This window comes from Chelonoidis abingdonii, chromosome 2 (genome assembly GCF_003597395.2).
Source record: "Chelonoidis abingdonii isolate Lonesome George chromosome 2, CheloAbing_2.0, whole genome shotgun sequence".
In the NCBI taxonomy this organism is placed as follows: domain Eukaryota; kingdom Metazoa; phylum Chordata; order Testudines; family Testudinidae; genus Chelonoidis; species Chelonoidis abingdonii.
In genome coordinates, this window is record NC_133770.1 from 93,051,844 (window position 1) to 93,073,151 (window position 21,308).

The 21,308-nt window shown below is 42.0% G+C and overlaps 1 protein-coding gene across 1 annotated transcript in view; it reads left to right on the forward strand.

Moving 5' to 3' along the window:
* FKBP9 (FKBP prolyl isomerase 9) overlaps positions 1 to 21,176 on the forward strand; it is a 45,233-nt gene extending 24,057 nt beyond the window's left edge. The window contains exons 7-10 of the mRNA XM_032778871.2: positions 1,232 to 1,418; positions 5,089 to 5,234; positions 11,759 to 11,922; positions 17,152 to 21,176. Of these exons, the coding sequence (XP_032634762.1) occupies positions 1,232 to 1,418; positions 5,089 to 5,234; positions 11,759 to 11,922; positions 17,152 to 17,334 (680 nt within the window). The 3' untranslated portion in view covers positions 17,335 to 21,176. The remainder of the gene's footprint in view (positions 1 to 1,231; positions 1,419 to 5,088; positions 5,235 to 11,758; positions 11,923 to 17,151) is intronic.
* The last annotated feature ends 132 nt before the right edge of the window (positions 21,177 to 21,308 follow it).

Sequence of the window (21,308 nt, forward strand, 5' to 3'; positions counted from 1 at the left end):
GAGGGTGGGCAGGGGTCTGTGACTGTGGGGTTGTTTTTATCGTTCTTTTATCCATTCACATATCTTGGCAGAGTTCCTCTGGGCAGCATCCACCAGATCTCTTGACTGTGTTTTCAGGAGCAGTGGGCACTGTCCGGGGCTCTCTGCTTGGTGTCCCCTTCTGGTTCCCTAGTTTTGGCCCTTTGACCCCCACGCCTGTTGTCCCCCGAACTCAGTTGGGTTCTGGGTTTAGTAGCTCCTCCCTAGGCTGGAGGAGGGATTTTTTTAGCAGTGGGCTCATCCATGTCCCAGTTCTCAACAGGAACACTCTCCTGTATCCATCTGGCCTGACCCTGTCACAATTCCTTTGTGAAAACTTAGTCACACTCTAGCAATACCCTTCCTAGAGGCGAGTATGTCAATTTCTCTAGTCAATCGCAGTGGTGTGCTTGTGTTTTAAAAAGCTTTTTCCAGTACATAAACCATTATTTTCCATTAATAACATTTTAAGAAATGTTTAATTTTTGTGACAACATTTCACTGTGCTAATTAGGAATTGGACTTATAACAAAGAAACCAATTGGTGGTTGTGGAGGCATCTATCACTGTTGGTAACATAATCACACAGTACTTGTCAAGATTTTTCAAGCAGTTTAACCCCTTTTCTGCTGCTTTTCAGTTGCCAGTGCATGGTGGAAGTGTTGATGTTCTGTTACCAAATCACTATTAAAGCAGCAAAATTGTATGCGAGGTACCAGTCAAGTGGTTAAGTTGGTCACAGGAAATGTAAACTTCCAGCTTCACTGTGCTATTAGATTTCAGCCGTCTGAAGAAGTGAGCTGTAGCCCACGAAAGCTTATGCTGAAATAAATTTGTTAGTCTCTAAGGTGCCACAAGTACTCCTGTTCTTTTCACTGTGCTATTAAAAATTCAAAGTAGAGTGCATAGTTTTGAAACCTTGAATGATGGAAATGTTTTCCTTAATTCTTGAATTGACTGCTAATATAGTACTTTTCATTGGTGTCCTTTGCACTTTAAGTGTCTTTCATTGGAAGCATCTTGTATCTATGTTGTTGTTGTGTGCAGAGGTGACTCAGTGCTTTAATCCTGAGAAATGTAAACAGAAACAAAGAACAAAATCACTCGGTAGAAGACTTAACATTTTATATTTCCTCACTGTGTGCAGTATGAAGTGAGTAGGTACCTGTGTAGGTGCCATTTGTTTCTCCTTATATGATTGCTTACTATTTAGGAAAGATTCCAGGATCTGCAGTACTGGTTTTTGACATCCATGTGATTGACTTCCATAACCCTTTGGACTCTGTCAACATTACTACTCATTACAAACCTTCCAACTGCACAGTACTGAGTAAGAAAGGAGATTACTTGAAGTACCACTACAACGCCTCACTTCTGGATGGCACGTTGTTAGAATCAACGTAAGTATATCACTTGGCATATGAAATATTCTATGTAACTATGAAAGTGAGGGTCAAAATGAATAGCACACAAAGCAATTAGGATATTCAAAAGGAAAAAGGTTGACAGTGATGTTAAAATATTCATGTTAACATGGGACCAGTTTATTTTTCCTGTCTGACAATGTTTATAAAATCTTTGCATATAGGAAAAAATGGGTAGAGAGCAACCAAAGGGGGAGAGTTGGGGACAGCAGAAATAGGGATGTGAGAGAGGAACACAGAAATTGTCACCACAATGATGAATAAGATAGACATGAATTAGGATGTTTCATTAGGTTCTGTTGCAGCTGAGATCTTCATAGAGAAACTGTTGGATGGTTGGATCGTGATCATGTTTGTGGTGGGTCAGGTTGGAGGACAAAGGGGTTCTGACACTGTTTACTTCCTGCCTACTGAAGACATTAGGAGTGTGAATGGAGGCAGAAGCTGTTGGCAACCCTGGTCTCCTTTGTTCAAAGGTCAGCTGAATCTCTTTGCTGTGCTGATCCTTCTTGACTGGTTTTGTTTCCTTGTTGTGACATAAAATAGATTATTTTAGATGAACCACATTTTGGATTGAGCTGAAGTAAATTCAGACAGTGTTTGCCGTCACTGAATAAATTCTCCTGTTCTGTTTTTTGGGTCTGTGCACACCATGTTTTTGAATAATATTATTAGTACTGTTAAATTTACCTTATTTGTATTTTATTTGGGAGGTGAGGTAGGGAAGGACTACTTTTTATGTTCTCTTTTAAAAAAAAAAAAACAAAAAAACCCCACCAGAAATAGTCCATAGTTTTCATGATAACTTGTACTGCTGAATCTCTCTCTCTCTGGATATTTATATGGCTACCATTACCATAGTATCTCAGCACCCACATCTTTAATGCATTTATCCCCACAATATCTCTGAAGTAGGGAAGTGCTCTTATTCCCATTTTAGAGATGGAAAACCTGAGGCACAGAGAGTGGCTAAGTGACTTGCCCAAGGTCACACAAGAAGTCTGTGGTGAAGCAGGGACTTGAACCCTGTGTCACAGTTCAGGGCAACCGGACCTGTATTTCCCCTCAGTGGTTCTGCAAGATCACCCACTTGGCAGGCTTCCAGCACTCTAGCCATTGCCTCGCTTGGGTGGAGATCTATGTCTGTCTCCTTCCTGACCCAGGTATTTCCAGGCTGAACAGTTAAGTTCCCTGCTTTCATTATGTTATTCCCAGCAAAAGACAGTCTGCCTAAGCAGACCTGCTTCCTTCCTCTTCAAAGACTGATAACAGTGTGATTGCCCACTGTTAAGCTACCACACAGCTCTTTCTATGCAAACTTATTTATTCTTAGGGCAATAGTATTACGGAGAACTTATTAAACACAATAAGAGAACCTACACGCATGCTAATAAGTTTACTAGATTCTCTCTCTACCCCCAATCTCCACAAGGGCTCTGGCCCTTGTCAGTTCTTTTGAACCCGACCCTAAGGATTGGGACCATCCATGGACCTGAGGTCCTGCCCATTTTCTGGATCAGAACGAAGGCCCCGAATGTGTTTAAAACCAGGCTGTTTAAACAAAAGTCCGTTCTTTGTCTCTTGGTCCCTGGAGAAGCCAGATTGGGTCTCTGAACTGTCCTCCTGTAACAGGTGATCAGCACAGCAAAGGTTTCTTCCTTAGGGTGAAGCTGTATAGGCTGAGTCAGAAGGTAGGGGTTTGCAATACCCTTCCCTCTCCTCCCTTCCCCCCGCCCCAGTACTTCCTAGGAATTCCACTCTTACACACGCTGCCCCACAAGATCAATTGTCTCTGCTGTATTGTTTAGCACTGTCTTTTAAAGTTTATCTTGTCTCCCAGAGATTGCATTAAATCCTCATTTCACCTAAAATACATACAAGCCCACAATAGCACACAAACATTTGCATTTTCAATACAATGGATCCTAAAGATATTAAACGTAATTCAGTAAGGTTTAACTTAATTCCATGTTTGCCCTGGATTGTTGGGGTTTCCCCCGAGGACCCTTTCCACTCAAGTCCTCAAGAACTCAGTTTTGTCGCTCAGATTTCCTTTATTTGGCATACAGCAAAGCTACGCTCAGTTGATCAGACTCAAGCACAGTGGATATAGGACATACCACACATCCAGGCTTATCCAGTAAAACCTCTTCCTTTGTATACATGTACACAGTGCATTGCATTTACTCTATGCTGCATTGCATGTTTTGGGATTGCCTTGGTTGCTTTGTAGGAACCATTTCCCGTACAGCATGCTCTTCCACGCATTGTCCATGTACAACTTTCTCTTTGCATTCCAGACTTATCTTGTCCATTGTAAATGGCTCCTCGAGTGTTCTCCCCTTATCTTAGCTAGTACAGGCATTCTGTTTCCAGCCAGCTGATACATTTACCTCCCTAATCCTGTTTCCCAAGAAATGACACCTCACCCACCTCCAGTTACACATGTCAAGCCAGGCCTACAAGGCTGTTGCAGGGCACTGTCATAACTGTTGCACATAGATCTTCTAAGTGCTTGGGTAATGCCCTAACCACAGGACCATCCGTCCTTTCCTTATAGAGGCTCTGTATTCAGGGTCACACAATTCAGCAAAAAAATGACAAAAGGAAAGAGTGACAGAAAAAGGGGCACTCAGATGCTGCAAGGACAGATGCTAATAAAAAGTCCTAAGATTGCAAACGTGCCTTTTAGAATTATAATATATATTTAAGAGAGACAAGGCGGGTGAGGTAATATCTTTTATTGAACGTATTGAGGATGGATATGGGTCTCGGAGATGTGCATTGGAGAGAGACTAAAAGCTATTATTCTGCCCCGTTTTGGTTGTGGAGAAGCTGGCATTGATAAGTAAATGAAACCTAATAAACAACTGGCAGTATAATTACCTCCTGAGTGACTGAAATATACAGAATCTCTCACCAACAGAAGTTGGTACAATAAAAGATATTACTTCACCCACTATGTCTTTCTAATATCCTATGACCTACACAGCTACAACAACTTTGCAAACAAAGTATATATAACATATCACTTCATAAAAATATATCTTAGAAATAAGACCCCAGTAGCAAGTCATAATTTATAACATGATAGGACTAAAATATTAGCAAGACCTCAGTTGCTTTGAGGTTCAAATTAGTTACCTAATATACTAGACACACAGACTGGGATTTTTAATGGAGCCGAAGGAAGATATGTGACCAAATTCCATTGAATTTCAATGGCAGTTTGATGCCTGATTCCCTTATACTCTTCTGAAAATCCCAGCCGGGTTTATTTAACTAAGGGGATTCCTCGTGTAAGTAAACTTTCTCATGTGCTTAAGGCTTTGCAGAATCAGGCCAGTGCTTACCAAGTGTTCTTTCCCAAGGATATCTGTAAGGCAAGAAGCCCTTTTTTGAATGACAAAGTATTTCATAGTTTTGATTGGGAGGATTAAAATCCTTAAGTTTAATTCAAGTGACCATGATATCTGAAGCTACTATCACATACAATCTGTTACCTCAGCAATTACACCACTTGGCTACTTAGAAGCATATCGCATTAGAGGTAAACTGATTTTTGGCCACAAAGGGACTTTGATATAGAAACTATACAGTTTGAGTGGTAACATGGAAGTAGTAAAAATTCTTTTTTATTTTTCAGGATTAGTCTTGGTAAAACGTATAATGTAGTGCTGGGATCTGGACAGGTTGTTTTGGGGATGGACATGGGTCTTAGAGATATGTGCGTTGGAGAGAGACGAACAGTAGTTGTTCCGCCCCATCTTGGTTATGGAGAAGCTGGTGTTGGTAAGTAAATAGACAACTGGTGGTGTAACTTATTACCTACTGAGTGACTGAAGTATGTGTTCTTAGTCTTGTTTTTCATTATTTCTGGGGCAGGAGAGTAGGAGTGGTTTGAAAAGGTAAGGAAAAATACTATTTTTAAACATTTGGGTTTTTTTACATTTTTAAAATTATCCGACAGTGGTAAGTGCTCTCTTTGGAGCTTTTCCATGCCAGTAATTTCACAAAGTGTTTGGTTGAAATAAACTTTCCACCTTTAATAATATGTCTCTGAAAATGTGACATTCTGGCCAGTGTGCTGATTACCATGGGACACCACTGAGTGCCAGTGCATCCATGTGTCTTAATGGAAAGCTGTCGGCAGTACGGCTAGATTCACAAAGCATCTTAGGCTACGTCCGCACTACGGCATAATTTTGGATTAGCTAAAACCGGTTTTATTAAACAGATATTAAAACCTCGATTGTGCGCGTCCACACTAGGCACATTAATTCGACGGCGTGCGTCCATGGTCCATGGCTAGCGTTGATTTCTGGAGCGGTGCACTGTGGGTAGCTATTCCGTAGCTATCCCATAGTTCCCTGTCTCCCCCACCCCTTGGAATTCCGGGTTGAGAGCCCAGTGCCTGATGGGGCAAAAATCATTGTCAGAAAAAGAGCTCCAGCATGGACCGCAGGAGAGGTACTGGATCTGATAGCTATATGGGGAGAGGATTCAGTGCTAACAGAACTCCGTTCTAAAAGACGAAATGAAAAAATATTTGAAAAATTTCAAAGGCTATGTTGAGAAAAGGCCACAGCAGGACTCAGTGCAGTGCAGAGTGAAAGTTAAGGAGCTCAGACAAGCCTACCAGAAAACCAAAGAAGCAAACGGAAGGTCTGGGGCAGGGCCAAAAAACATGCCGCTTCTACGCTGAGCTTCATGCAATTTTAGGGGGCTCCGCACCACTACCCCCCCTTGTCCGTGGATTCCGAGGTGGGTCATAATCTCAACCATGGCTGAGATTCAGCAGAGGGGAAGATGAGGACGACCTTGCATCGAGCACACACACCTCCACTAGTCCAAACAGCCAGGAGCTTTTGTGACCCAGATGAATTATCCCCAGCCCTCCAAGCCACTAGCCCAACAGTGAAGCCATGAAGCGACCTGGTGAGTAATTGTAAATATCAAACATGTTTAAAAGCAAGCGTTTTTTAATGATTGATTTGCCATCAGGCTGGGATGCATTTGCAGCCAGTAAAGTTACAGGAAAGTTTGTTAACATGTCTGGGGATGGAGCGAAAATCTCCAAAGAAATCTCCATGAATTCACTCCTGGAGGTCTGCGAAAGCCTTTGCAGAAAGTTTCTGGCAAGGCAGCTTATTACGTCCACCATGATAGGACACTCTGCTCGCCATGCATTAGCAAGTATTGGGTATCACTGCATGACAAAGCACAGCAGCGTATGTTCTTGGCGATTCCTGGATTCCAGAAACATTCGTTCTTCATCTCGCACTGTGTATTTTCAGTAGAGTTATATCATTCATTTGACCGGGTTGAAATTCAGGAAAGAAAAAGAGCTCCAGCAGGACCGCAGGAGAGGTACTGGATCTGATAGCTATATGGGGAGAGGATTCAGTGCTAACAGAACTCCGTTCTAAAAGACGAAATGAAAAAATATTTGAAAAATTTCAAAGGCTATGTTGAGAAAAGGCCACAGCAGGACTCAGTGCAGTGCAGAGTGAAAGTTAAGGAGCTCAGACAAGCCTACCAGAAAACCAAAGAAGCAAACGGAAGGTCTGGGGCAGGGCCAAAAAACATGCCGCTTCTACGCTGAGCTTCATGCAATTTTAGGGGGCTCCGCACCACTACCCCCCCTTGTCCGTGGATTCCGAGGTGGGTCATAATCTCAACCATGGCTGAGATTCAGCAGAGGGGAAGATGAGGACGACCTTGCATCGAGCACACACACCTCCACTAGTCCAAACAGCCAGGAGCTTTTGTGACCCAGATGAATTATCCCCAGCCCTCCAAGCCACTAGCCCAACAGTGAAGCCATGAAGCGACCTGGTGAGTAATTGTAAATATCAAACATGTTTAAAAGCAAGCGTTTTTTAATGATTGATTTGCCATCAGGCTGGGATGCATTTGCAGCCAGTAAATTACAGGAAAAGTTTGTTAACATGTCTGGGGATGGAGCGAAAATCTCCAAAGAGAATCTCCATGAATCACTCCTGGAGGTCTGCGAAAGCCTTTGCAGAAAGTTCTGGCAAGGCAGCTTTATTACGTCCACCATGATAGGACACTCTGCCTCGCCATGCATTAGCAAGTATTGGTATCACTGCATGACAAAGCACAGCAGCGTATGTTCTGGCGATTCCTGGATTCCAGAAACATTCGTTCTTCATCTCGCACTGTGTATTTTCAGTAGAGTTATATCATTCATTTGACCGGGTTGAAATTCAGGAAGTACTGAGGGTGGTTAAACATGGGCTGCAGTGGCACTCTGTAACCCCGCTGCTCTTCCTGAAGATCCACCAGACGTCGGAGGATATCAGTTTGATCACGCAGCAGCTCCAGCGTTGCATCCGCCACGCTGATCTTCCTGCCTACACTCTGATCTTCCTGGCGCCACTTCTCTCATCTCGAGCGTCCCTCCTGTCCTCACGTTCACTGGCATCTTTCCTGTACTTTGCTAGCATGTCCTTCCACTCATTCTGATGAGCTCTTCATTGCGGGTTACTTCCATGATTTCAGAGAACATTTCATCTCGCGTCCTCTTCTTCCTCGCCTTATCTGAGCTAGCCTTCGGGATGGAGTAGGGAGGCTGGAAAACTGTGCAGCTGCATGGGGGAGGGAAAACAGGGAGAGAAGTATGTAAAAAGATACATTTTACAGAACAATGGTTATACTCTTTCACAGTCACACACTATTCACCTTACATAGCACAAACATGTGATTTCACTACAAGGTCGCATTTTGCATCTTTTAATATTGAGTGCCTGTGGCTCTGGTGTTGCAGATCTCACAGACGCAGGTCCGGGCATCATACTTCAGCTTTCATGCGCCATGGTAAGGCTTTATCTTTTGACTTCTCCAGCCTTCATATACACAGTGCCCTATGATGCCTTTTTCCTATTAACAGGCAGCAGCAGACGCCAACCCCTCCTCTTTCCTATGTAAGGATTTTCTATATTCCTCCCCCACCGCATGGCTGCTATCAGTGCTAAACACCACCCTCCTTCCCCCCCCCCACCGCGTGGCTGGTAGCTGGAAGATTCCTGCTCGCCAAACGCTCAGCGCCATCGTTCCTCCCCTCCCCAGCTTTGCTACATGCAAGGAAGGATTTGATGTAAGCAACAGCCCCAGCCCAGTAGGAAAATAGCCATCTCTGTCCCCTTAATTAAATTCCTGAATTTCAACCAGGTCACAATGAATGATATAACTCCTACTGAGAATCACAGCGCGAGATGAAGAACGAATGTTTCTGGAATGCCAGGAATCACCAGGACCATACGCTGCTGTGCTTTGTCACGCAATGATACCCAATTACTTGCTACATGCATGGCGAGGCAGAGTGTGTCCTATCATGGTGGACGTAATAAAGCTGCCTTGCCCAGAAACCTTCTGCAAAGGCTTTCGCAGTACCTCCAGGAGCGATTCATGGAGATTTCTTTGGAGGATTTTCGCTCCATCCCCAGACATGTTAACAAACTTTTCCTGTAACTTTACTGGCTGCAAATGCATCCCAAGCCCTGATGGCAAATCAATCATTAAAAACGCTTGCTTTTAAACCATGTTTGATATTTACAAATACACCTCACCAGAGGTCGCTTCCATGGCTTCACTGTTTGGGCTAGTGGCTTGGAGGGCTGGGGGGGTAATTCCGTCTGGGTCACAAAAAGCTCCTGGCTGTTTGGACTAATGGAGTGCTGTGTGCTCTGCTGCAAGGTCGTCCTTCTTCCTCTCCTCCTCCTCATCTTCCCCCTCCGCTGAATCCTCCGCCATGGTTGAGATTATGACCCCCACCTCGGAATCCACGGACAAGGGGGGGTAGTGGTGGCGCAGCCCCCTAAAATTGCATGCAGCTCAGCGTAGAAGCGGCATGTTTTTGGCCCTGACCCTGATCTTCCGTTTGCTGCTTTGGTTTTTCTGGTATGCTTGTCTGAGCTCCTTAACTTTCACTCTGCACTGCACTGAGTCCCTGCTGTGGCTTTTCCAACATAGCCTTTGAAATTTTTTCAAATATTTTTTCATTTCGTCTTTTAGAACGGAGTTCTGTTAGCACTGAATCCTCTCCCCATATAGCGATCAGATCCAGTACCTCTCGTGCGGTCCATGCTGGAGCTCTTTTTATTCTCAGGAGACTGCGTTGTTACTTGTGCTGATGAGCTCTGCGTGGTCACCTGTGCTGATCAGAGCTCCACGCTGGCCAAACAGGAAATTGAATTCAAAAGTTCGCGGGGTGGGGGCTTTTCCTGTTTACCTGGCCAGTGCCTCTGAGTTCTGATTGCTGTCCAGAGCAGTCAGTGGTGTACTGTGGGATACCTCCCGGAGGTCAATAATGTCGATTTCCGTCCACACTAACACTATTCCGATATAATATCGATTTTAGCGTTACTCCTCTCCTTGGGGAGGAGTACAGAAATCGATTTAAAGAGCACTGTAGTGTGGACAGGTACAGCGTTAAATCTATTTAACGCTGTTAAAATCGATTTTAACAGCGTAGTGTGGACCAGGCCTTAGACACTGAACTGTCACTTGAGTGAGGGCCGAAAGTTATGAGGGAGCTCCTCATCTTCCACTGTTTATTGCAAGAAAGCCCTTAAGCACCTGCTTCCAGGAGAGGGTTCGCAACTGTGAATCCAAACCAGATTTAGGTGCCTTCCTGCAGTCCAGACTTAGACTCCTAACTCCCTGTGAAGGGGAGGGGTTGGGGCACATACCTTCCCTTTGCATCTCCCTTTGGTTAGCTCAGGCAATTCCTCACTCAGAGTGCTGCCTCTTGTGAACAGAGCTTTGGAGCTGTGCTCCAGCTTCAGGCAAAAACCTGCAGCTCCACTGCTCCGGAGCCGCTCTGTGCTCCAGCTCCGGGCTCTACTCCAAAGCCCTGCACGTGAATCCGTTCTTAGGTGCCTGTCTCTTCCCATTCGTTGTATAGGGAGCCTAGATGCTGAACCCAGGCTTTGTGAATCCCAGTCATTTTTCTAAGTGCTAAAAGTTAGGCAGTATGATGGATGGTTTGATAATTTTGTACTTGGGCCTGCACTTCCACTTGTCTCTCTGAACAGTCTCATTGGAGCCATCATAGCTATACATGGGCTAGAGTTTATGTGCAGGAGGATCTTTGTGAGACTGAGTCTTTAATTTGGAATTATAGGGCACCAAGAATTAGTCCTCTGAAATTTCAATGTTTTATAATTATCAGTTCCTAGTACGTGGAGTTATTATTGGCCTGTGCAATTAAAAGAACTTGGGGAATGGTGTCCTAATGATATCGAACTCACCACAGCTCACTCTGACTTTGTTGATTTGGATTTCTAAAGAACATAGACAACTTCTGTTGTATAAAGATTCAGCGTCTGGCATCACACTGAGTTTAATATAGAATAAATATGAGAGACTAATTGTACACTCTTTGATTTGTGTGTGAGTCCAAGACAAATTATAAATTGATTAAAATGATATAAAATTATTAATTAAAAACACCATAATGTATTAAATTCTACAAAATTGTGTCATTGGTATTTGACACTGAGATTACTTTGGACATATGGTCTGGAGTAAATGCTAGCATGATTCTGAATATATTAGTATTTTCTTACATTATCTGGTGTGACTCCTTTATTCATTTTCGAACAGAAGTTCCTTTTTGATCTGTTTCCTTTTTAAAAAAAAAACCAGTATCATGCAAATTCAACCGCCTCAGTGAAGAGTCCCAGTGAAGGAAATATATCAGGCAACAAAGACAATCTTGTATCTGTAGCTAGAGGATATATGCAGTTGCCATATATTGCCATATACCTTTTTTGTTTTTGTTAATAAAAATGAAAGACACAGTGATTAAGGAAAGATTTAACTTTTATATTAAGTGTCTATCAAAATAACTGGATTGAAACTTGGCTAGGCCACCAATTCAGGAAAGCCTTTCTATTCAGGAAAAGCACCTAAGCAAATGAATGGAACTTAAGCAAGTGCTCAAATTAAACATGTTTATGTGCCTTTCCTGAGTCAGGGCCTTTAAAATTAAAAACTCACATTACATATGTCAATTATAGCAAATATCTAGTGCTGCATGTGTCTCAGATAATCAAATATTATATGGTCTAGCCCCAGTTTGCTGTTTTATATGTGGCCTAATCCAGTGCCCACTGAAGTCAATGAAAAGACTCCCATTGATTTCGTTGGGCTTGGATCGGACCCCTCGTGAAGCACTTGTAGTTGCACTTTAAGTAATAGACATGTTTTTTAATTGTGAAAAAACCCTAAATTGTCCTTTTGCCACATAACTGAACGTTAATATGTAACTGTGCTATTTATTGTGACAGAAGGAGAAGTTCCTGGTAGCGCAGTATTAGTTTTTGACATTGAACTGCTGGAACTAGTGTCTGGTTTACCTGATGGCTACATGTTTGTCTGGCATGGTGATGTCTCTCCAAATCTCTTTGAAGAAATTGACAAGGACAATAATGGAGAAGTTTTTCTGGAGGAGGTAAGTTGAGGGGTAAAACCACCTGCCTAGATTTTTGTTCTTAGCTCCATCATCATGAAGCTCATGGATAAGTCAGGTTTTGTCTTTAAGTTTTTGGAGTTTATGCAGCCCAGGCTATAGTTATTACCAAGTTAACAGGAAGCTGCCATTTTAAATTAAATTTACATGTTTAAAAAAACCCTACCAAGAACAATATGGGCTGTCAAAAGGCAGAAAGACAAGTGGTTAAAAGACTAAACTCCTTTTCCTTCTTTTCCTCCTCCTTCCTATTATCTTTCTTTCTCTCTCTCTCTCTCTCATCTTTAATTTTCCTCTTATCTCCTGTAGCTGCCCTATTCTTACAGGGCTGAAAGGCTCTTGTCTACAGAATAGATGTAATGTACATTCAGTTTCAGAACTGAATGGGAAGGGAGAAGCTTGGATGTGATTGTTGGTACCAGAGCTTGATCTATAAAGGGGCTGGGGGGAAGATGTGAGAAAGGGTGTTGGATCAAAATGTTTGTAAATGTCAAAAATCACACTTCTGTCTGAAGTTTTGTGGCAGCTAGTGTTACAATAATCTCAGGTGCTATTTGTAACTGAGATTAGAGGGAAAAATAATCTAGTCAGTCTGTATAATTCTGCACAAAGTGCTGTCCGATGCAGAAGTTTCCCCACCCCTGTTTGTGTCAGTATTTTAGATGTAACACGTAAGGAACATATTTTATTAAAGGAAAATTTGCATAAAAAAGAGCATTCAGAGGGCTCAAATGCAGATGTAGACCCTGAAACTATTTTTATTCTTTATTTGAAGCTGAGTAGATTTGATGTTACTGTCTCTCTTTAAAAAGCTTTCAGCAGTGCGATAGTTCCATTCTCTTTGCTCTCTGTTGTAAGACTGTGATCCTAAGTAACCCGTATTCACACCCTACACGCTATTGTAGTAAGTACAATATATGCCTTGGGAGGTATCATTTGAAAACTAATAACTCACTCAGCATTAATATTCTTGCATAATGTGTGTGTTAAGAGTTATGGATATATGTTGGAATTAGGACTAAAGTGTGTTTGAAGCATGTCAGGGAAGTTGGTAGACTGGTCTGCCTTAGACAAATGAATGTACATTTTATTATCCGAGCAGCCCGGTTTTCAAGAAAAGACAATGAAGGTCCATTTTTACATATTAGGTAAACATAGCTATTAAGCTAACAAGTGGGAATGGGGGGGAAGACCCATGGAGTTTCCTTCACCACCAGACTCCATATCTCCTTCCTCACAGCTTGAATAAACCCTAGTTTGAGGGGTAATCCTCAGAAGAATCCATTTTAAAGGTTTATTGGCCTATAAAGACAGGGTGGCTGAACCATAAGTGATGATCAATCGAATCAACTGCTTGTATACAGTACTATAAAACTGTATGGAGTGTGGTCTTTTCTGAAAGCTAATGGCGCACTGGTGATGAATATCATTGTGAAACTGTACTAACACTATAGGAGGAAATATGGATAAATAATATGATGCGTTAAAGTCTGTGGCCAAAACAGGGAGGAGCAGGTTCCCTCCCAGACACGAGAGATGGCCATGCCCCTCTGCCATGTACATTGGCCAAACAGGACAGTCTCTATGCAAAAGAATAAATGGACACACATCTGACATCAGGAATCACAACATTCAAAAACCAGTAGAATGCTTCAACTTCTCTGGCCACCCAGTAACAGACTTGGATGGCAATTTTGCAACAGAAAAGCTTCAAAAACAGACTCCAGTGAGAAACTGCTGAACTTGAATTAATATGCAAATTCGACACCATCAATTTAGGCTTGAATAGATACTGGGAATGGCTGAGCCATTACACACATTGAATCTATTTCCCTATGTTAAGTATCCTCACACCTTCTTGTCAAACTGTCTGTAATGGGCTATCTTGATTATCACTGCAAAAGTATTTTTCCCCTTTTTAATTAGCCTCTTAAGGTTGGTCGGACAACTCTCACCTTTTCATGTTCTCTGTATGTGTGTGTATATATATCTCCTTACTATATGTTCCATTCTATGCATCCGATGAAGTGGGCTGTAGCCCACAAAAGCTTATGCTCAAATAAATGTATTAGCCTCTAAGGTGCCACAAGTACTCCAGCTATTTACCTGTCTTCTGTGCAAATTTAGCATGGGGAATCAAAACAGTTGAAGCCCCACTTACACACACGGTGATGAGGAGCCCATAGGAAGGGAAAAATAGCATGAGGTCATGCTATTAAAACGAGATCATTTTAACTTCGGAAGATGTAAGGAAAGACAGAAGCCATTTTTGGCATTCATCACTAGAGAGACACAAAAGGGAACAGAGCTCTTGGAAGCTGAGAACGATGGGCCCTTCAACCAAGAAGGGGCCGGGGTTTGAAATCTCTGGAAACTGAATATAGGTGAGAAACCATCTTGAAAAATCTTGTACTTTGCTAGATTAAGGTTTAGACTTTTAGATGCATGTTTTCACTTTTATTTGCTTGTAACCCTTTCTAACTGTATTGCTTTTACTTGGCATCACTTAACCTATGTCCTATTGTTGTTAAATCTGTTTTATTTTTACTATAAGCTAAGTGCTGTGTTTAAATACAAGGGTGTGTTTAGCCCAGTAGATTAATAAGCTGTGATATGTTTTTGTGTCTTTAGAAGAACAAATGAAGAAGATCTCTTTTGCTGAATTGTCCAGAAGAGGGCTGGGGGTATGTTGGGGTCACCTTGCTGGTGGAAGCCAGATGAGGCTGTACAGCTGTAGACAGGCTGTTGGGGTCAGAGTTGTTGAACAGCACATGGTCACTCAGGGTGTGACCTGCATGCTTGTAGGCTGGCAGTAAGCACCCCAGGCTGGGAGCTACAGCAGCAAAGCATTTAAAGCACCCAGGGTTAAAGGGCAAATGGTGACACAAGCCTTTACTGAGCTGGATTGCATCCCAGATCCCATGACAGAGACTTCCAACAGTTGCATGAGAAAAAACTTTAGTGGCCTGATCCAATGGAGAAGTCTCCTTTTGAATCAGGGCCTAATTTAGGGGAGCGTGTGTTGGCATCTCTCGTTGTCAGAAAGCTTGAAAGTTCTATTATATTTTTGCTTAGTCATAGAACCATTTGTCAGGAGAACTGGCAGCTAAGTCAGGGTGTGCAGTTATCTGTGAGACATGATAAAATAGACTGAGGGTCTAAGTACATATCCCTTCCAGTCACCCCTTATTTACTCTTTCCACCTTTCACAGCAGTTGCAATACCAGTGATCCTCTCCTCTTCCTTTCTCCATTAGCTGACAGAATTACTTGCAAATAGTTCTTAAACAGTGTAGTAGTTTTTGTTTTAAAAAAAAAAAAAAAAAAAAGCTCACCGTTCTTGGTTAAAATTTTTGGAGGGTTAGCTGTTTTCAGAAACTTTATTTCTTTTATTTTTTTTATAGTCACTTCAGCTTTTGAGTGATCTTAGTTGTGGCAGAATAGAGATGGATGCTCTGGTTCTCAATCCCTTAAACTGACACTATGGCTACTGGGATTCTAGGGCAGGATGTCTTATACTTACCTGAAGGCAGCCTGTTGAAGTCTTGAAAGCCTACTACTAGAAAAAGTTAGTGTTCTATGGAATTGGTTTAAAAGATTTGCTCAAGGTAGAGGCCTTTTGTCTGGTTCTGGTTATCTGAGATTCCCTTTTGTCTCTTGTATTGTTAAAGCTACCCCTGGCAACCGCAAAATTTTACTTAAAGGTTAGGAGGGCCTCAGAGTTGTAGGTCCTGATAGCCAGCCAACTTTCTACCAGAGTCTGCAAAGAAAAAGTGGTTCTGAGGCCTCCAAACTTCTTACCAAAATAGTAATATTGTACTGGACTCTCATCTTGATCAGTCTGTTACTGCCTGTGTGTGTGTGTGGTGTGTGTGTGTTTTTTTTTTTTTTTTTTCTTCCCCCACTTAATCCCTCCAGGGGACGTGAGGTTACAGAATATGGATGTCAAAAGAACAAATGGTGACTATTTAGGCAAGCTGAAGCCTTTTAAGAATCAGACTTCTTAGATTTTTGTCTAAAGGCTCCAAGGGTCACCTACTTCGCTCAAATGCCTGCACTTGAATATTAGATTGTGTTAGAACACATGCAAATTTACATGTTAAACAAGATTTCATCCCAGGGTTAACCATAACTAACCAGTGCTGGCTAGCAGGGTGGACCACTGGAGCTCCCTGCTGCCAGCAGGGGGAACCCCCACCACTCCTGGCCACCCCAGTCAGCACGGCAGACCCCGAGAGCTCCCTGCAGCTCCCAGCCAGCCGGGGGGACCCCGAAGCCCCTGGCAGCTGCTGGTGCCAGGGGGAACCCCCGCAGCTCAGAGCTGCCAGCAGAGGGGGACCTTGGAGCCCCCAGCTGCATGCAGCTGCTCAGGCTCCTCATTTTGTCACAGATGTTTGTTTTTAGTAAAAGTCCGGGACAGGTCACGGACTTCTATGAATTTTTCATTGTTGCCGGTGATCTGTCGGTGACTACTTTTTTTTTTTTTTTTTTTACTAAAAATATCCATGACAAAATCTTAACCTTAATGATAACCAGTCGATATGCTAAATATGACAGTCTTTACCTGTACTGAAGCTCAACATTTTGTTAGTTTATGGTTATTCTAACACTGCGGTTCTCAAACGTTATCAACTTGAGGACCCCCATTTTGATCTAATTTTTTTTCCACTGACCACAAGTGCCCTGCTCAGCCCTTTTTATAGCTCTAGGTATATGGGTTTTTTGTTTGTTTTTAAAGTCATAGGAGGAATAGTTAAAGATAAATGGATTAGTACTTTGCTTGAGGAAAATTTTATTGAAATGTTACTTTTGCACTTGCTTCCATGTCAGCTTTTACACTTGGAATTCCCTATACTTGTGTGCGTGCACCCCCCCCCCCCCTTTTCATTCATTTCCCTTCCCAAAACTCTTCTGATGCAAGGTTTTCCTTGGATAACCCAACTTCAATCTGTATTGTGGGTGAAATCCTGGCTTCACTGAAGTAAACGACCAAACTTCTGTTGACTTCAGTGTAGTAAGATTTTACCTCATGTCTGATCTGTCCAATTTAGATTGTAAGATCTAAGGGTAATAACGTATGTTCTCCCACCCCTCCAGTGGTTAGGATCCTGGTAGTTAGTAATGATCAGTAAGGGACTAATAGTTGGTCTTTCTAAAATAACTATTTGTCTGTGATTTTAATTATTCTATTGTGAATTTTTTTTCTCCCTAGTTTTCAGAATACATTCAAGCTCAGGTTGATTCTGGCAAAGGAAAACTAGCTCCTGGCTTTGATTCTGCAAAGATTGTTAAAAATATGTTCACAAATCAGGACCGAAATGGAGATGGCAAGATTACAGCTGAAGAATTCAAACTGAAAGACCAAGAGACCACAGAGGGACATGATGAACTGTAAAACAAAACAAAAAAAGAACAGTGTCACAGTGTGACACAGTACTGTCAGTGTGTGTGTGTACTGGAAGATGTTTAAAGTACTGTATGTGTGTGTTTGAAGGGATGGTGTTTGAGGAAGGTGTTTGCACACATGAAGTTGTATATATGGTGGTGTATGTGGAGTGGGTTATTACACGAGAGAACGTTTTCAGCTAGAATGAGTAGCTAATTACAAAAAAAAAAAAAAACCCATTAAGGGCCTCAGTGTGGGATTTATAAAGTGATTGAGTGTACTGACAAACATGGTGTGTGAACAATATGGTTAATTTTTATGCTTAGAATCACGATTTTTTTATTGAATGATGTACTTCACTTGGTTGGATGAAAAGTAGAAAATATACAATTGTTTTGTTAGTTCTTTTAAAAAGCCTTTTTGTATTTATTTACATACCTGTAGAATAATTAAACAGAAAAACGTGTCCCATTAGCATACTTGCAAAATAACAAAATTGCTGCATTAACAGATTAGAGAGTTGCTGGTAGTATCCCTTTAGAAAGCATGTATTCTTTTCACTAACTGAACAAGCCCCTTTAAAAATCACCAGTAGGAGCTATGATTTGCAGATTACAAACACATACATTATTAAACATACCATTGGAAAATTCTGGCAAGCTGTAAATAAAATGAATCTTTTAAGTTGTGCCCACGTATGTAATGATGAGTTTTACTGTGTATGTGACAGAAGTTTGCTACATTCCTACATCTTATTTAACTGAACACTTCACTCTCAGAGGACTGTTAAAGCACTGTCAAGATATGAATACTAAATTTTATATCCTGTCTACTGTACGTTAAAGCAGGTCCAGTCACCTAGTTGATCTGTAAATGTAGCAATTTTTTTTTAATTAAACAGATCAAATAAATAAAATTAGATTAAATATTCTATTTTCTGGAAAATTACATGAACTTCTCTCAACACACACACAGCACAGAAATACTTCCCTAGTCATAGAGTACAAAGGGAGGTGTATGTTTCCATTCTATGCTTTGAATTGAGACACATGCTTTCCTTGATCTGTACATGAATGGTGCTGGCTTTACCCTTTCTGGCGCATTCATTTGAAAAACTGCTATTTTTAATTAAATATTTGTATTTTTTTCCCATTACAGAAAATGCCATGAACTCTTGTTGGGTTTGATACATGCTTAATAATTCTTTTGTTATGTCGTATTTTTTTTTCCCTGCTGAGGGGTGGAGGGCTTAATATCTCTTGATCAGAACAAGTACCTTAAACATACACCATATGCAAGATTGCTATCCTGAATCTATGTACAGTTTCATTATTGGAACTAAAACCCTTATGAGAACACCTCTTTGGGCTGAGAGTAAAGTAAAATATTCAAACTGATTAGCTGTAACATTTGTTTTGTACTTCAGACTTTCCAAAACCCTTTAATATGGAGTTTCTTAAAGCAATCATACCATCTTACCATTAGCACTGGCTGTTCAAAATGTGCTTTGAAGTTTGCTTGTACTGAAAAATAAACAGTTCCTCTAACTTTACATTCATAAGGGTGGGATTTATATATAAATGTCTCCATGCCCAGTGAAAGCCAGACTACCTTTGTCTGTTTGAGGTTTTGCCTTTTAGTGCTAGGACCCTAGTTAAAATGCTACTTCAAGGAAATCCTGACTCCATAATTAAATATGGACTAATTTTAGCCCTTCAATGCCTGGTAGAAGATCCTAGGTATTAAGTTGGAATCTCTTACAAAGGGCCCTTCAGAATCATTAGCATCTCACCAAAGCAGTGTTTTTATGGCGGCTTTAGTTCCTGATGTTGCATAGAGTTTCTGCCGCTGTTCTGTTTCAAAATACAAAGATAGCTGACTAGTAACTGTAATTCAAATATACTGGTTTTGTATGTTTCACAAAAGGTGCTTTTGGTACACAGGAGCTACACAGCAACTTTCAAGGAATCAGGGCCCATTGGGCATCCCTTTTTGTGGCACTGAAAATTTGGAGAATTTGCACACCCAAACAACTCAGCCAGTCGCACAGTGCTAGAACCCTGAGGAAGAGGGGAAGGCAGGGGGGTAGTCTGAATGTACAATTAGCAGAGCTTAAGAAGTTGGTGAGTAACCTTTAAGAATCATTCTACACATTTCCCCTGCAGTTGGTCTTGAAAATTCCAGTTAAATGAGAATGGTAAAACTGCTCTGAAAATCTAAATGCCAAGTAGGGAGCAGCACCAGATGAGTGTGTACAGATATCCAGATTTTTGTAACAGTTCCATCAAAAAGACAAGTTGTCACTTTAACCATAGTAAATGGAGGTCTGAGCGCCTTACCTAATAAGGAGCAATCTTGTGTTTGTATTCATAGCCAGCCCCATGGCAATGTCTCTCTGAGGGTACGTTTTCACTACCAGCTGTATTGGCGGGTAGCAATCGATTTCTCGGGGATTGATATATCGTGTCTCATCTAGATGCGATATCGATCCCCAAACACATGCCTGTCGATTCTGGAACTCCACCAACACGAACGGCGGTAGCGGAGTTGACGGGGAGCCGCGGATGTCGATCCCGCGCTGTGAGGACGGTAGGTAACTCGATCTAAGATACTTCGACTTCAGTTACGTTATTCATGTAGCTGAAGTTGCGTATCTTAGATCGATCCCCTCCCCTAGTGTGGACCAGCCCTGAGTTTAACTCTCTCTTCCTTTCTGACTTATTTAACCCTACTGTGTATCCTCAGTAGCATGCAAACATTTGAGTATCCTGTCACACCTGTTTGGGAGCAAACTTTTGATAGATGGTCTCAGGTATCTGAGCCTGGATGTGTTTACAGAAGAGAACTGAAAGGGTGAGTAGAGGTAAAACTAAGTAAATTCACAGTATAACCACTCTTATTTAGTGTCCTCAATTAGGTGTTCATGCTACTTTCTAATTCAGGCTGAATCAGCGGTTGCATTCTAAATGTTCCTCTGAAGGGGGAGAAAAGGGGAAATACTGGTTTTGCATGAAAATTTAGTTTAGGAATTTGGAGCATGAATAAACTCTTCCCCTGAAACTTGAATAAATAAACCATACAGCTGTCTTAAGTTATAAGAACTAAACTAATTTTTAAAATATTGCTGTTTAAATTATAGGCACAGTTTTTTTTTAAAATGAAGTGTTTCAGCACCTGATGGGGCTCTGGAGATAAGTAGTCTGTGGACAGTTGGCTGGTCATGCAATGCTGGTTCTTGTTTCTAGCCAACAGAATAACTTGGAAAAGGAACATGGAAGTAGATAGTAATCCCCCCCCAAGCAAAAAATACATGTAGGTGAGATTTGTGGGTGCCACAGCGATGTTAAGAAATTACTCCTGAGGGGAAGTCTGCGCCATGCATGTGTGCAGAATTCATGTCCCCCACAGGGTTTTGGTTTTTTTTTCTCAGCAGAAAATACCTTCTACTGGAGAGGTGATACAGTTATGCCTTTCACCCACCAGGGACTGCTGTGCTGCCAGAACACCAGGCAGCCACCTCTGGTCAGGAGCAGCTAGCTGGGGAGAGGAAGAGGCTGTGTTCCTCACAGTGCCTGTGCATGGCTCTAGGGGAGGCAGCAAGGGATATGGAGGGAATTGGACAGCATGGGGCACATAGGGCTGTTGGAGGGGGACACACTGAGATGGGGGCGAAATGGGAGTGGGGGTACAGGGCCGCAGGGAGAAGAGGGGGTGGCTGAGTGAGGATGCAGGGCCAAATGGAGATGGGGGTGCAGAGACATATAGGGACAGGAGCAGATGTGCCTGAGAGCTTGGGGTCAGCCAGAGTCTCCATAGGAGAAGCTCCCCAACAATCTTCCCCCTGCCCCCCCCCCCCCCAGAAAAGTCCTGTTCCATTTTTCTCCTACCCATACCCAACAACTCTTCAGGTTCACATGCAGGCTTCTCCCCAGCAATTACTTCCCTCTCCCTCAGCTTCTCTGTTACCCCGGACTCCTTCAATC